Raw genomic sequence first — 18,086 nt, 5'->3', positions numbered from 1 at the left:
AGTCATCAGAGAATAAACTAGTAGCAAACCATACACCACATGCATTAAATAGAACACACGGTTCACTGGCCTGTGGCACCAGTCTCTATTTGGTCTAGGTAAGAAGTGGTTATGGCCAGTAAATAAAGCTGACATACATGAAGGACAGAACATGCAAAATGAGCTATTGCTCCACATAAATCTATGTTCCACATTTACACAGCAACATACATAGGATTTATTAGCATGTTTATGCTGCCACCATGTGGACAATATTGTGCAGCGCTTTTGGCTGTTTCAAAGGGAATTAATGAAAGCACTTTTTAAATTTGAATCATATGAAGGTTACATTAAAATCTAAACCATCATCAACATTGCACTGCAAATAACAAGAATAAATATTGTAGCCTACACATAAATTGCAGTGGTAAATCCAATTCCCCTTTCATGGCTATCTGGGATTCCTAATTCAAGTGGGCGACTGACAGGAGTTCTTCCTGTCCTCTGATGGTGACAATGGTGATAAATATCTAACCAAGGAGCTCAGCACTCTATATAATTATGTGACTCAGACCAACCTACATTGTTTCTGAGTTCTGGGGAGAAATATTTATTTATTGCCTAGTATTATAAGGACACTGCTGTAATATTGGCCTGACTTTAAATTTGTAAGGGATTGTACAGGTAGTGTAAAGGGTTTACTGCTAGAAAGTCCAGAATTTTGAAAACACATCTTTACAAAACCTATTAAATGCATTTTAATACTATCCTTTATTTATATAATACTGTGCAGTCACTTATTTTGGAGTATTCTGGAGAGTTAATAGATCCAGTAGTTGTATTTTTGACCCCTAAGCCTGGCTGCCCTTGAGATATGCAGGTAGCTTGCACACAATATTTTTGTTATACATGAGAACTTGACAGCATGCCAATGAAATTTACTCAATCCCTTAAAGGGTAGCTGAAGCCCAACTAAATATGGGCTATTTCTTTATTATCCTTAGTACACAAGGATGTTGTGCCGCTTTCTACAGTCCGCCATTGCACTCCACAGCCCCTGTACCAATTTAACTTACTATGTGCATTCTTCCTGTGCACAACTCCTTCAATGCAGCTGATGTGCAAACTCGGAACAGAGGACTGGAGAAGGATGAAAATAGAAGTAAAGGCATTCACAAGTTGCATTAAGCCACAAAAATAAAACATATTGCCACATATGAAAAGAAAAAGTTTCTTTTAATCTAGTTGAAGGTAAAAAGTGTAGCCTTAAGAATCAAATTCAATATTACAACCTTACAGCAGTTCTTTGCTTCTTACCATTTATCCAGTCACTTATTCCCTAAGCAGTAATGTAGGTGAGTGGCAGCACAATAACACTGATTACAGTGAGTAACAGCAGGATGGCTGCCAGATTTCTCTGTTGCTGAACTAAAATTAGCAGCTGCCTCTCCGTCTTATTCTCATAGATTTCACAATGCTACCTTTTCTAAACATTTTCAAAATCTAGCTAATATTTACCCCATTAACCAGATCTCTTCTGCTTTGCAACCTGAACATAACCACTTTTTTCTGTTAGATCCTTTCACATCCCCCTATATCACTCTGCCAAAATAAACACTGCTTCACCACAGATTTGAAGGGTGCTGCTGCCTGCTTAAATGCAATAATTTAAGGGGCTTGAAATAAAATGATTTTGGAGGAGTGAAGAAGTAATGCTGTGGCATTTAAGGATAAGATTGCATAATAGAAATGAGTCAGGAACTACAGCATATAATTTCTTCCCATAGCCAGTATACGTTACATATTTGTTTTCACCTTCAACTTCACTTCAACCTATACCTATCAATTTTTAGAGGTCCTTAACACAATCTACATTAAATGTAGGTCTTGTGTAATAATTCTTTATTTTTAACTCAATGGATTTTCTTTATAAGGCTAATGCCCCACCTACATAAAGAACAATATGAATCTCCAGTACCTAAACAGACGATACTACTTTGAATCGCATATCGCTCTGAATTGCTACCAGACCATTTTATTATTATTTTATCAATCTTACAAAGAATTCATTGCCATTCAAAACTATTGGTATTGCTTAAAGGAAAACCCATTTGGCGGGAAATCACTGCGATTTTTGCAAATTTCCCCATTGGAAGTGCAAGAGAATATGATGTGCTGACTTGCGGGAAATAGAATCACTCCGTTGTTGAAGTCTCTAGTAATCGCTTGTTAGGAAAAGACGAACGACTAGTCACTGGAACTTGCTTTTTAAAAATTGCAGCGACTAATCTCCCCTTGGGACATTAGCCTTATACAAAGCCTGGTGATGATAAGCAGAATATATATCCATACTGATGGCAAAACGCGATTGCACATACCTGTTCTATAGGTACAGCTATCAATTTAGGGAGGATTTGTTCAATTTGGGGTAGATAACATTAGCTGTGTTCTTGTGGTATACATTATCATGCAAATACCACTGTAAATATATGTAAAAGGCAGAAAATGAAACACCCATTTTGTTTCTTTCCAGCCAGAAATTTCTTTGTAAAGCACCACAGAATACGTCATCACCATATTAAAAAAAAAAAAACACAACACAATAATTTTGGCCTACCTCTGTCCAGACCAGTCTTGCACAGTGCAACATTAATGCTGCACTGCTTAAACCCCTTCTGAAACTACTGCCCCCTCTGTTCCTCTTCTTTGCTTACTACCTACCTAACTTCTGATTTACGCCACATGGGGTGATCCTTAGCACACTTTCATATAAGGGAATAAATTAAGAACAGCAATGAGTTATTATTTTAAATGACAACAATTTCTGTTCTGTTTAAAAGAAACATTATTGCCCTGCAGAGTGACCTTAAAGGACAATGAAAGGTTAATATAAATTAAAAGAAAGTATAAAGGCATTCTTTTTAAGTACTTACTGCATTTCTAAATTCCCAGATCCCTGCTTGCTTCTCTGAGATATGGTGCTGGCAGGCTACAGCAGTGTGAAGACTACAGTGACATCACTGAAATCTGTCTGTCCTTCCTGTAGGTGCCAGCGGCAGCCTTCCTATTCTCTGAGCATGTGTGTAACTTGACCCTGTCTCCTGTTCTGAGCTACACATGCCCACCAGCCAATCTGAAGCTGATCTGGCAGAGGGGAGGGGGGGGGGAAGGGAATGAAACACATGTGCAGTATGAAGCAAGGAGGGAAAGGAAGAGAGAATACCTTTTTAGAGATGGCTGCCTGTTCTAGAAAATGTGAAGTAAGTGTGACTGAGTAAATATTTGATTAGGTGAGCCAAAAGTGTGGCGTTTTTACTAAACAATTGGAGGACTATTGGGCAGTATGCTTTTTAAATTTTGGCTTGCATTCTCCTTTAAGGTACAAAAATTTACTTTTCTGAAATTTAACTCACTCAGGATTTCGGGAAAAAATACCTTGATATTTGACGCTTTTTTTTTCTAAGTGGGCTCTCTTGAATAATGCAAAGGCTTGAGCAATTATAAATGTGCCCCTTAGTATCTTTATTCCCCCAGTGTATATATGCTTTTTACATCAAAAATTAAATAATGGTCACTATTACCCAGGGGTTCAACTACTTATACATTTGCTATATGTTCTGGGTTAAGATTTTACTAGATCCAGTATAACATGACTTTTGGTTGGCTCCACAATAACTTAAAATTGTCATGCAACAAGTTTATACATTTGTTTCAATTAACTACATTTCCATTCAATATCTGGGTAATGAAAATGCGCCATTATCATGTATTGCCTCAAATAGCAGCCCTTCCTATTTGCAACAGGAGCTAAGCCTCTTCCTCTTCACTAACTTGAGGGGGTCTATAGCATACCCATACAGGTAATTTGCTAAATTCTTTACAATCTGTGAAATTCATTTCCCACCATTACTTCCTCCTTTATATTGGCTTATAGATTTTGCTTAACAAAGAGACACGCAAGCTAAGGAGGAACGAGCAAGCTAAGAGATGCTGTTGTACTAATTTGGGAGCGACTAAAGGGGGTAGCCAATATGGGACGTTTTTAGATATGCCATTTTATCTACAAATAAATGTGAGTGTATTTAGAAATCTTTTTTTTTAACCAATAAAAAGGTATTTTACACTATTTAGGGCTATAAGTCCTGCAGTTTACACCTATCAAGAAATACATCCACATGATAAAAAATATACAACGCAAGTTAAAAAAGTGCTTTCTGTAGCCACCCATTTAGCAGTTTAACCCCAAAAGAGGTTACAGTGGGATATTTTTTTTTTTTTTAGAATTCAGTTTTTTGTTTCCTAACTGCAGAAAGATATCTGCTCAAGTCAAGGGAGAATAAGGAAAGATCGCTTACATTATGACCAAGTTACACATTTATTGAAGAACTCTACAACTGTATCAGTTTACAAGAAAAGAGTGGGTCTTGGCTAATACGCTGTACAATGAGCAGTCTTATGCACTGCACATATTTCAAATTCACTCTCTGTTGAAGAGATTGTGCAATAAATAAAGTCCACAGTGGAAAAGTGTTTTGGGGACTACAGCACTATCTTTTTAGACTGTACTGTAGAGAAAAAAAGAAAAAAAAAAAAAAAAGATCCCAGTTAAATTCTCCTCTTGCTGTTCTCTCTCTGAAGTCACGGTTATCTTTGGCGTTGCATTTTAAACTTGTATATTGCAGGGGAATTCACAGTTTCTTTCTTAACTTTGACTTTCTCCTTTTTGTCCTGTGAGGGAAAGAAAGGAACTTATGAGTTAATTGTGTTACGGGCATAAGATTCTCTCTACATTCAGGACTTAACTTCTATACACTCCTCTCCCCTGGTCTCATTCTATTCACTTCATGCCCTCATGATTCTCTCCCTTCCCGTTTCTACACTTCTGCCTACCTATTTCTTAGTCTATTTCTAAGTTTCTCTCCTCATTCAGCTAAACCCTGCTTTTGCTTTTCTTATTTCCACTCATGTTAACTCTCTCTCTCTGACCTGTATTTATACCCCAGTATGGCAAGACAGGGGGCATGATCTGAACAGAATTGAAGGCCTAGGTTCATATTTGGGGGTGGGGTTAAAGTCTATGCCCACTGTCTACTACATGAAATAATCTTATTCTACTTGCTTTATTCCAAGGCTAATGGCACTCAGGATGATTTAGCAAGTTTTGTCACTCTGTAGATGGGAGAAAACACTCCAAATTGGCCCTCCATTAACTCTGAATTGCACTTGCTTGAAAGAGTCTGGTGCAGTTCTGCACATGTTATCATAACTCAGACATACAGTGCATTGTGTATTTCAACTAGTTTTTTGTCCCTGACCCACAGAGCTAAAAAAGGCTCCCAAATTGCCAAGTGTGCTTATCAACGTTTTTTGCCCTACCACTGATTGAAAGGGCTCAAAGAAGTGCAGTGCACTCACTTTCAATACTTAAATAATGTGCACACTTTTAGAACTTTGCAGAAACATCCACAATTTCATAACTCAGATGCACCAGCTATACATGACACATGGAACAATGTTATAGCACAATGGCCACATCAATATAAACCAAAGTGCAGCACTTCATGACTGAGTGAACGAGTGTGAGGAAAGGGCAACCAGATAAAGTTCTAAAGCAGATGTGCTTAAACACACACATCTGCCATATATGCTGTCACTGTGAAGTGAAAAGCATTTATTTCCAGAACAGAGTAAATTAAGTCTGCTCATCCCACTCAACCCACCAAAGAGAATTTTGACACAAGCCAATGCCAGGGAATAAAACAAATTTTGTTAATATATTTTAAAAAATTGAAAATATTCCTTACCAACAAGTCTTTACGTGCTTGAATCTTCTGAGTTATGACAAACATTTTCCTTTCTCGTTCAATTCGCTGCTTTAGAACATCATATTCATGCTGTCTTTTTTTTGCTAGTTGCTGGTTTAAAACAGAGAGAAAGGTACACAAACTGTATGTCAAACAAAGTTTCAGATGCTGTCTTTCTTTTGAGCAGATCATCATACTGAAATCGTACTACACCATCCTTATTTGTGGCCACCATTGTGACAAATGAGGCACAATTGTACACATCATCTATCTGCCATCATAGAACAATTCTCCCCAATGTGGAGTCCTTTTTCTCCTATCAAGATAAAAATACAGATGATAGCCCATCTCTCACTACACCATAAGCTACAAGCAATCATTACTTCCTTTCAGCCACTGCCTAGTCTATACCATCAAGTAATCACAATCCACCACTTTGTCTATTATACTATGCAAAAAAAGGAAGAAAAAAAAAAAAAAAAGCTTCTCACTTTCAGTTGCTGGGGGGTTGCTACTCCTTTTACAGACTCCTTGTGCAGTGTTTCTAATGTAGGTCTGTTGTACACTCTGTTCACAAGCTCTGGGGCTGTTTTCAGTTGAGCTGCCAGATCAAACCGGAGCACTGTAAAAAATAAGAAAATATTTGATCAAAGTGATATTTTGTTTTTTAACTAAAAAGGGCTCATGTCACATGGGGCTTTTCTTCAGGATTCTGAAGATTCTGTACTCACTTCATCTGATGTAATTATTAACATACAACTTTGTTTTACAAAAACCATGCCATTTTCAAATTATAGTCATGGAGAGAAATACAAAATCATGTAATTTAGTGCTTTGGCTAAAATCAATCTAGGAACCCATTGCAGCAATGTAACAATAATATACACTGTGCAGCATGGTGGAACTTTGCAGTAGATCAATAACTAATTAGAACTACTCCAGTGTTTGTTTCAAATACTAAAAATTTATGGGACTGGAAAATTAGTAATGCGGAAAGGGCCAGTCTTACCTTCTTTCTTACTGTCACAGAAAAACGTATGAGTGTTTCTTTGGCTCCCTTCCTTATCCAGTAGATGGAGCTCAGACTTCAGCCGTTCGATTTTCTGCAAACAGCAGTCATACTATGCATTAGGTAGTTCCTACTGGCCACCACAGTACACTTGCAATTAAGATAACACAAGTGAATAAAATGTTTTTTTATTGAGTTTGTACTGATATGCTAAAACAAAAAGGCTGATGACTCTCACACAACTTTCAAACTAAGCAAAAATAATTTGTTTCTCAAATTTATTTTAAAAATTATTTTTAAAAAAAAAAATGTACATTTTCACAAAGCTAGGTCAAACCTAAAGTGCAAACATTTATCAAAGGACAAGGTAAGGCTAAGTAACAAGGTAAGCGATTAAAGTCACTTGGGGGTGCCTAACATTTTGGTGACTTTAATCGCTTACCTTGTACCCCAGGCTTTTTCACTCTACTGTGCATGCGCGCGCACGAGAAGCAGGAAGCACTGCAGCTACCCCAGGCTGGTGCTGTTCTCTCCGAACAGGGGCACCAGCCGGGGTAAAAGGTAGGCGATTTAAGTCACTTGGGGGTGCCTAACATTTTAGCACCCCCAAGTGACTTTGCCTTTCCTTGTCCTTTAAGCAAGTTGCTTATACACTTAATGGGGATAGGTTAAGCTAATCTTTAAAAAGGGATCTAGAGGTACTTGGGATAATAAATGTAGCTGTAGCCAGCAATGCCAGCAGCAACTGTAAGGGCAAACAAGGGTCTAAGCTATATTAAACAGGATACAGATTCACAGTAGGGGAGCCTTTACAAAGCAATGGTAAGGCCCCATCAAAGATAAGCATTAAAGTTTTGGTTTCCAGCTCTCAGAAAGAATATTACAAAGTCCAAAGAAGAGAAGCTAAGCTGGTTAAGGGTATGGAAATGTTTTTGTAACGGAGCCACACACACAATTATATGCAGTCGGGGAGTTTACCCCATTTATTGTGACCACCTTGATCAATGTTTTGGGGGGTTTACACCCTCCCTTCGTCAGTATCCTGACGAAGGGAGTGTGTATTCTCCCCACCCTGAAACATTTATCAAGGTGGTCACAATAAATGGGCTCCCCGACTGCATCTAATTGTGTGTGCGGCTCCATTACAAAAACAGTGTTATTGAGGATATGGACCTGCCAGTCCTATGGAAGGCTTGCACCACTAGTGCAGCGGATTGAATAGTTACAGGTATGCAGCTGAAATAAGTGTGTTGGTAAGGGTATGGAAAGTCTGAGAACAAGTGCTTAAGGGATGATATGTAAATAAATATTTAAGGGGACCATTTAATAAACTTGTGAAGCTATGGAATTCTCTCCCTGGGGTGGTTGCATTGGCAGATACATTAGATAGATGAATCCTAACAGTTTTGAATCATGAAGTGATGTCAGACTAGTTCAAAATCATTTTACAGCCTAATACAACTATATCATTCCAGGTACAGCCATCTGTAACTTGCTTCTATCTTCATAAGTCTATGAGACAAAAGATTGCATCTTACACCATAAAATCAAATATATGTGTGTCACTGGTCTCACCTTAGCCTCTGCTACCCTCTTCATCTCCACATACTTTATATCCTGTGTCCGCATCAATTTAGCCTGTTCATCTGTGACCTCCTCAGGCTTTTGCTTTATAATATGAACACCATCCTGAGAAAGCAAATTAAAATTCAACCAGTGTGTGTACAATGCAAAGTGTTTTCTAGAGAAAACTGACATGTGACACCAGAAATTATGCATCTATTAAAAGTCGGTTCACTCATTTTAGTATCCTTTTATTAACCATTCATAACTTATTATCTACTAAAAGTTGGAAAAGGAAAGTACTTTTGTATATATGTAGCAACTTTTAGAATTCACAATTTTTTTGCAGAATTTCCATTATTAAAGAAAAGCTAAAATTACTGCAAAATTGGCAAGTTGTTATGCACCTGTTACACTGGCCTATAAAAGGCACAGATGTAAATATCTGATATAGATTTGCATTTTTTTAAGAGAAAAAAACTCTTTATTCACAGCAGCTTTACTTACCTGCTGTTTGGATGATGTCATCTTATAGTAGAATTCATCTGGGTTTTTATCAAGGGCTTTCTTTCGCAAGGCATTGAGAGTGTTCTGTTTCTTCCGATGGTCTCTGAATGGTGACAATAAAATATTAGTACATAAAAATATTTCTAAGTACAACTATTTTGTCAGGCTGCTGCTGCAGTAAAAACTTGTTTGAATTCTTATGTTACATTGAAATATACAAAAAAACATGTCATTTGTTCCAGCTCCAGCACCCATGTTATCTGTTAATTAAAAAGCAGGACTAAGGCCAGTGTCACATACGATGGATCTTCTGCTTAGTGTATCTGCTCTCACCCACATCTCCATGTAGCTGCACTAATAGGCACACTTTCGACCTAAGTGCAGGTACATGGAGCTGAGATTGGCCTGAAAACACCTGCTTTTGGATTTCTTTCACTTCACTTTGCTCCGTGTAGCTGCATTCAGACTGACGCTGTGCATGTCAGTGCAGATATACAGAGCTGTGAATGAGAGAGGATCTGCTTTTTTTTAAGCTTGCTTTGCATCAAAGATAAATCTTTGATGCATAGCAAGCTAAGAAGGGTTCTTAACAGGGTGTTTCTCCTAACATCTGCTCATGAGGCAAGCACAAGATTGAAATCATGGCTGAATGCAATGTACTGGAGCCCAGTGTGACAATTATGACAGAGTGCTATTTTCTCTAGTGCTATGTTGTCTTCACACTGATTAGAATTTACTCACTCAGCTCGAAGCTTGTAATCTTTTTTCTTTTCCAGAAGTCCCAGATTCCTGCGGAAACCAGGCTAAAATATAGAAAAATGCAACATTTAATCTTAGAGCATGCATTCACTTATATGATTATTGATATAATACTTTCCCTCTCACACATGCACACACTTGGGGAAAACTAAGAATACCCAGATAGGACAAAGCAGAAACGTAGACCAACACATCACCAATAATATATTACTAGTTTAAAAGAGAATACATCACTATTCCTAGGGGCACATTTACTTACTCACGAACTGGCCGAATGCGTCCGATTGCGTTTTTTTCATAATGATCGGTATTTGGCGATTTTTTCGGAAAATTGTCGCGACTTTTTCGTTGCCATTCCGAATGTTGCGCAAAATCTGGCGATTTTTTCGTAGCGTTACTACTTGCGCGAAAAGTCGCGAATTTTTCGTAGCCTTCGCGCTGAGTACGAAAGATTCGGATTCATTCAAGCTTCAATATGGTGACTTTTCTTGGGCCAGGTTGGAGCTGCAGGGTGCCATTGAGTCCTATGGGAGGCTTCCAAAATCATGCTAAGTCTGAAAGTTTCGCCCGCCGCTTATGAGCGCTCAATACGAAAAAGTCGCGACAAGATACGAGCGAATCGTAATGGCTACGAAAAACTCGTGTTTATTCGCGCAAATTGTATTGGTAACGAAAAAGTCGCGACAATTTCCAAAAATACAAAAAAGTTGCAAAATGTTTGTTTTCCAATCGGAATTTTTCCAATTCGGATTCGTGGGTTAGTATATGTGCCCCTTAGTGTACTAGTCAATTAACTAAAACACAAATTAAGAGTTTAAGCTTCCCCAACATCAACAATGGGCTGATAAAAGAAGTGGAGAGTTGTAGTTAAAGCTTGGTTGTATTAGTCGTGCATTATATTAGTCTGTTAGATTGTGGTAGTGTTCCTCAGAAGAGGTGTCAAACAGCCCCATGTATTTAGGGTGAGAATGAATTAGTCAGTATAAGTGCAATACAACATAACGGGGATAGGAGATTTGGCACAGTACAGATGTTTGGCAGAAGAGGTGCAATCAATACAGCAAATAAGGAGCTTCAAGTGGTTTGTTACGCCTACAACAAAGGCTCTAACGGTCACTGAACTACAACTCCCATCACCCCCCACCCCGCAAGGAATGCTGCAAATTACAGCTCAACAGTTGCTATAGAACATTCCAGTTCTTTCCCCACTCCAGGATCCTTCCCATCCCATTCCCACCTGAGACCTCTCCTTATGTTCCCTTTGACGGGATTTCAGAGCTTTTCTAAATGCCGCAGACATGTTGCTAATACAGCCGGCTCCACTACACACGCCACTTGTCGATCTCGCACTGACCCACGTGACTAGAAGGGAAACGGAAGTGCTGCTCTTTTCAAACAGGAAGAGCCGTGCCTAGAATAGGAGTGCAAAGCTTGTATTGGTCGTAGCAACGTTCTAAGGCGCAAGGAGTGAAACACTGTACTGACTGTGGGGGATACGAGTTGGAATTGTTTGATACGTTGCGGGGAAGCAGGCAGGGGAATGTATTGTGGGGCTAGGGAACAGAGGAAAGCAAAGAGCCCTCCTGGAGAGGCCGTGGGGGGAACCATGATCTCCATAAGGGATCTGTGTTTAATGTATCTCTGAGTAGCGTTTAAGCATTAGAAACGGGCAGTGTTAGAGGTGCGCCGCTTTAGAAGTCCCTGCACATTGGGATTTTGACAGTAACCCATGTTAACTAATCACGTTTGCTTTTATACCTGCGGCTGGCTCGAAAAAATGCTAGTTTGTGATTTGTTACTAAAGGTGGCCATACATGGGCCGATTTCTGAAGGACTGATATGGCAGCTTATCTGCCCCTGTATGGGCACCACCAAGCAATATGTGTCCTGAAATTGGTTTGATATTTCACTCAAATCAGGGACCGCATCGGCTTGTTGATGTGGTGCCCGAATCAACAGTGCCCGTAGGTGGGCATATCAGGAGAAGATCCACTTGCTTGGCAGACAAGTAGATCTTACAGTGTATGGCCATCTTAAGGGTTACGGCTCAGTGCCTGTTTGCTCATCCTTGATAAGTCCTATGCAAAAAGCTGAGTGACAACCAGATGATAGGGGAAAATCCTATCATACTTACCGTGATTTTCTTTTCCTGGACTGGAACATGGCAGTGGGCACCAACGGGTTAATCCCCACGTCAAGTGAAGGACAGGAAATGACATCTCAATCTATAAATCTCTCCCCACCCCATGTCTGGTCTCCTATTTTTGACTGAACAAAAGCTTTCCCCAAGGGCTGGGAAGTGTTGCCCACTAGAAAAATAGAAATTGAAGCAGAGCACCGGGTAGCAAATTCAATAAAAACACATATTTATTTCATTTTTAATGAAAAGAGCGTCCTCACCCATCCAGCTTGACGCTTCCTCAGAAGCTGAGTTAACAGCCCAAACCACCACCAGTACTTATTCACTTAACCCCATAAGGGATCACGCCCACCAATCAACCATTAACCCCATGAATACCTAAAACCAGAGTATACATGATTAAAAACATAAACAGTCAGAAATTAAGAGGAGAAATATGAAGAAAAGCACATAACTCCCTCTAGCCCAAAACAGTCAGCATAGAAATAACCATATGACAAAAAAGAAAAAATACATGAAAAAATATATATATATAAAGAGATAAATGCAATAAATAAGTAAATATATAGAATAATAGTACAATAAGACCATATATATAGCTTATGATAGTCACAAAGTTACATTATTGCAATACATTGTAAAAAGGGGGAAGGTGGGTTAAAGTATCAATAAGCCAATGTCGCACTTAACTCAATAATGTATAGGCACATAGCATATGTTGCATAGCGCATAACGCACAAAAATTATCGCTGCATCCCGGTTATTCATTCATTATCTACAATAACATGATGTCTCCCATTCACGGTTAAGACCCCCATACTGTTCTGATGTTTTCAAACGGTAGATCCAATAGACTTCTCTCTCCAATAGCCTATTATCCAAATTGCCTCTCCTAATGTTAGCCCTTGGTTTATCAATAATTTGGAAGGTCACACGGCCACCATCGCCATGTTTCTCTCCCATGTGCTTAGCAATCGCCGATTTGGAATCATGTCTTTCCACAGCCGACAGGTGTTCCAAAAACCTGGTACCAGCCCTTCTAATAGTCTTACCGACATATTGGCCCCCACAATCACAAGTAGCTAGATAAATGATCCCAAGGAGGAACTCTATTTTTCTGCCTAGGCTTAATTCTTTTAAGGGCTTGGAAAAATCGAATGATTAGTGGCTTAATAACCCAATTTTCCCCAAATAAGATTGACAAAGCTGACACTTGCCCTTTGTGGGTTGAAGCACTGAGACCCAAATCCAACCCAGATTGCAGAAATTCCACGACAAACTCAGGAGATGACAATACAGGAGACCTTCCTGACTCCAAACACCATTTAATGTAAATCTCCCAAATCTTATAATACTTCTGCGACGTGGATGGTTTTCTTGCTGCCAGCAAAGTATTAACTAAATTATCTGATAATCCTTTGCTTAATAAATTCAACCTTTCAGTCGCCAGGCCATCAATTTTAATTTCCCGGGATTGGGGTGGATCAACGGACCTTGTTTCAATACACTTTGATGAACTGGGATTCTGAAAGGTGGCAAAATTGTCATCCTGAACAACTGGGGAAACCAGCTTCGTCTGAGCCACCAAGGCAGTACTACAATCACCTCTGCCTTGTCTTCCTTTATCTTCTTCAGGGTTTTTCCAATTAATGGAATGGGGGGAAACACATAGGCCAACTTGAACCACCACAGAATCCTGAAACAATCCTAAACCATCGCTTCCCTGTTCTTGAATCTGGAACAAAACCTGTTCACTTTCTTGTTCTGCGAGGTTGTCATAAGGTCTGTTACCGGATACCCTAGCTTCGCAACAATCAAGTTGAAGGATTTTTGATCTAGCTTCCATTCTCCTGGGTGAGGCTTCCTGCTGAGCCAATCTGCTAGAATGTTTTGTTTCCCTGGAACATGAATTGCCGCTTGGCCTTCTAAGTGTGTTTCCGCCCAGGCACACACCTGTTGTGCAATTTTTAACAAAGACTTGTGCCTCCTTGCTTCATCAGATATCTGACATTTGTCATGTTGTCTGAATTTATCATCACTGACCTCCCTTTGATCAACAACTTGAAATTCATGAGGGCCAGTCGGACTGCCATAAGTTCTTTCCAGTTCGAGGAAAACCGTATTTGAAAAGACTTCCACTTCCCCCAAACTGTTTTCTCTCCCAAATGGGCACCCCAGCCCAACTTGCTGGCATCCGTCGTTAGGTAAACCCAATTTGGTTCTTTCAGGGATTTGCCTGCTAAAAGATTCTGCGGTTTCGCCCACCATAGCAGACTGTTTCTGACCTCTGAACTGATAATTATAGGCTTATCCTCCTGGCCATTGTTCCATTGCTTTAAGAATTCTATCTGAATTGGTCTGATGTGGTACATAGCCCAGTTTACTGCTTCTTTGAACTCTATCAATTGTTGGCATACCAGAGCTGTCGAAACTTGAAACCTGGAAAATCTGTCTGCCAGATGAACAATCTCCTCCACTTTCTCTGATGGAAGAAACAACTTGAACTGGATTGTATCTATTATCATCCCTAAATATCTCATCTTTTGAGTTGGGATGAGAAAAGATTTTTGTGTGTTCACGATCCATCCATGTTCTTCCAACATCTTCAATACTACTTGAGTATGCTGAATGAGAATCATTGGACATGCTGCTTTTATCAAAATATCGTCCAGATAGACAAAGATCTCTATCCCTTGAATTCTGATAGCTGCAATCAATGGGGCTAATACTTTTGTAAATGTCCTTGGAGCTGAGGCCAGCCCGAATGGAAGAGCTGTATACTGGAAGTGATGACCCTGTAGGCAAAACCTGAGGTATTTTTGATGGACGAATCGGAATGTGCCAATAGGCATCTTTCAAATCTATCTTTACCATCCAGTCCAGAGGCTGAATCACTTGGCACATTGATTTGATGGACTCCATGCGAAATGACTTTATTAGTAAAAACTTGTTTAACCTCTTCAAGTTTAAAATGACTCGAAATTCTCCTGAAGGCTTCCTCCTCAGGAATAGATAAACACCCAGTCCTATTTGCTGAACCGGGACAGGAATGATCACATTTCTTTCGAGAAGTTGAAACACAACGTTTTCTAATGCATTGGCTGCTTCTTGATTCTTTGGGAATTTTGATACGAAAAATTTTCCTTGTGGAGGCTCTACAAACTCCAGACAGTATCATCTTGACACTGTCTCTAAAACCCATTTGTCTGAAATAGTTTGAGCCCAAACAGCTTGAAATTCGAGGAGTCTTCCTCCGACCTTTCACTGTAGGGCTCGCGCACCTTCATTGGTTTTTGGATTTATCTTGTTTTCCTTCTTTTTTTAAGTGTTTTTAAGTGTTCTTCCCTTTCCAATAATTCTGTGTGGAAAAATTTCTTCCCGGCTTATATGATCTGACTTCTTTCATTGAAGATATAGGTGTTCCTGACGTCTGTCTATCTGTCTGTTCCCCCTTCTATCCTGGAGAAGAAAAGACGATTTCCCCACCGATGTCTTTAGAAATGATGCTGTCTAACTTAGCACCAAATAAAAGATTTCCTTCAAAACGGAGAGAACATAAATTATGCTTAGATGGAGTATCCGCCATCCAATGTCTCAACCAAAGAGAAAGTCTGGCTGCGACCGCCAGACTCATGCCTTTAGCTGCAAAAGAGACCTGATCCAGTGAAGCCTCACATACAAAATCATTCACAGCCTTAATTTTTTCCAGTATCTGAAGCATATCTTCTGTACTCGTCTTACCCTTTAAAGCAAACTCTATATCCTGTATCCAGATCTTATTAGCTGTGTGAGATGTGATAGCAATAGCTGGCTTGCAAGAAGCTCCTGCAACTACAGAAGACTTCTTCAAAATTGAATCTTGTATCCTCTCCATAGCATCGCGAAGGGACACCCCTTCATCTACCGGTAAAGTAGTTTTCCTGGCGATTCTTGTAATTGAAGCATCAACTTTCGGGACTGTATCCCAATCTCTAACATCCTCCTTTTTAAAGGGATACATTTTCCTCACTGTTTTATTCAAGTAAAACTTCTTCCTTTACTAAATCTTTGATGACCTGATGTACTGGAAATACTTCAGACTTTTTGTTAACGGATTTGAACATAAGGTCATAGTCCTCGAAAGACTTATCTTTAACCTCCAATTTAAGTGTTTCTCTCATGGCACAAACTAACGGTTCAAATAAATCCACATTAAAACAGATTTCTTCTCTATCATTTGATTGCTCTGCCATAGAAAACTCCGAATCACTGGAAATAGGGGAATCAGAAAGAAGCACTCATTGACTAGTAACTGATCTTCTTTCTTCCCCTTTAGGTTGTATAGCAGAAATTCTGGATAAGACATTGTCCGTAACTTTATTAATCACATCATTCATAGACTGATCATCCACTCCAAAAGCACAGATGCATCCTGAGAAGCTGATGTTCCAGCCACTTGATCTAGGCAACCTTGACATAACTTCTTATTATGTAGTGCTGGATTATTGCAAGATAAACATTCTTTTCTACATGATTTCTCCCTTCTGGCATCCTCTTCTCTCAGTCCTCCTGGAGAACTGTATAACAAACAAACTTGTAAATATAAATTTTAGCAATAAGCTAAAAGGGCTCTGCATGCTGTCCACTCACCCACTTGATCTCCTCCCAGAGCTCATAGCTGAAAAGGGGAATAAGGCATAATTATTATAAGCCAACAGCCTTCCAAAAGCAAACAGTCCCCAGGGAGCACTTACTGCAGTGACTTAGTCCCTTACGGAGGCCCAGTACCACTCCTGTCAGAAACGCCAAGCAGCAGCAAGGAGAGCAGTCCAGACGTGCACTTTAAAGCTTGCGCGCAAAAGTGGCGTCACACGAGCCACTTCCGCCCACAGAGCATCGTCCGGAATCAGACGGCTTACTGCGCATGCGCCCCCACCGGAGCATTGCGACTTACCACATCTTTTGGCAACGAAAGGCCATGGCCCAGGGGATAGGCCCTGCAAGGACTCACACAGCACCACACCGGTCCTGCAGCATCAGCGGTAGAGCCAGATCCGCAGGGTTGGGGTGAGCTTCCTGACGACAGGAAAAAATAGGAGACCGGACATGGGGCGGGGAGAGATTTATAGATTGACATGTCATTTCCTGTCCTTCACTTGACGTGGGGATTAACCCATTGGTGCCCACTGCCATGTGAAGGACCAGGAAACATAGACCTATGCAGTCGTGAGGCATTACAGCAGCACAGAATCAGTGTAATCTGTATATTAGCATTCAGAAACACTCTTATTCTTGAAGAGGCAATAATTTGTATAGCAAACAATATGCCATCATTTTAACATTACAATCTATGTAGAGATCATATTGGGGTTGAGGGAGTGCACTTGATTGCGGAAGACCTAGATATCCCAGTGGTCTGTGTACTGGGCACCATATGGAAGGGGGACAACAGAATGATCATTATACTTCTGGATAAACACTTAGGGGCACATTTACTAAGCCACGAACGGGCCGAATGCGTCCGATTGCGTTTTTTTCGTAATGATCGGTATTTTTTGCGATTTTTTTCGTCGTCTTTACGACTTTTTCGTTACCTATACGATTTGTGCGAAAAAACACGAGTTTTTCGTAGCCATTCCGAAAGTTGCGCAAAATCTTGCGCTTTTTTCGTAGCGTTAAAACTTGCGCGAAACGTCGCACCTTTTAAGTTTTAACGCTACGAAAAAGGCGCAACTTTTTGCGCAAGTTTTAACGCTACGAAAAAATCGGCAGATTTTGCGCAACTTTCGGAATGGCTACGAAAAACTCGCGTTTTTTCGCACAATTCGTATTGGTAACGAAAAAGTCGTAAAGACGCCGAAAAAAATCGCGAAAAAGTCGCAAAATGTTCATTTTCAAATCGGAATTTTTCCAATTCGGTTCAGATTCGTGTCTTAGTAAATGTGCCCCTTATAATGCATTAATGAATCCTCCAGATGTGCAAGACATAAATGATATTAAACCTCTGCTTAAAGGGTAATGGCACATAGCTTTTCTTGGCTTATTTTAGCCAGTGAAGAGACACCATTACTTCTTGGTGCCTGTCATTAGCAAGCTGCTGAAAAGTTTTGAGAGTGGCTTAGTGGAAGGTTATAATGTTGCTGTGTAAATAGGCACGCCTGCTTTTAACACCACTGACCGCTAACTAATGCGCTCCAGCCCTTCCACTGTGATGTAACCTGGGAGGACTCCAAGAATCTGAGGGATTTGCATATACTGACCTGAGGTGCAGTCTTCTACTCTTGTTCATTAAGAGCAAGATGAGTGTGAATCTGTACAACACTTTATCAGTGGGATTTTAAACATT

General features: G+C 39.8%; 1 protein-coding gene across 1 annotated transcript; it reads right to left on the bottom strand.

Annotated features, from left to right (window-relative positions):
• Positions 1-4,330: 4,330 nt before the first annotated feature.
• Positions 4,331-10,949, bottom strand: utp11 (UTP11, small subunit processome component). The gene is given in 8 exon segments (NM_001172278.1): positions 4,331-4,707; positions 5,784-5,894; positions 6,275-6,405; positions 6,793-6,886; positions 8,368-8,481; positions 8,863-8,965; positions 9,604-9,665; positions 10,859-10,949. Coding segments are annotated over 8 exon segments (762 nt in total). The 5' UTR covers positions 10,922-10,949; the 3' UTR covers positions 4,331-4,623.
• Positions 10,950-18,086: the final 7,137 nt, after the last annotated feature.

Source organism: Xenopus tropicalis, chromosome 2, assembly GCF_000004195.4.
Source record: "Xenopus tropicalis strain Nigerian chromosome 2, UCB_Xtro_10.0, whole genome shotgun sequence".
NCBI classification, from domain to species: Eukaryota; Metazoa; Chordata; class Amphibia; order Anura; family Pipidae; genus Xenopus; species Xenopus tropicalis.
The sequence above is the reverse complement of the archived record's forward strand: the minus strand, read 5'-3'. Positions and strand labels throughout refer to the sequence as shown.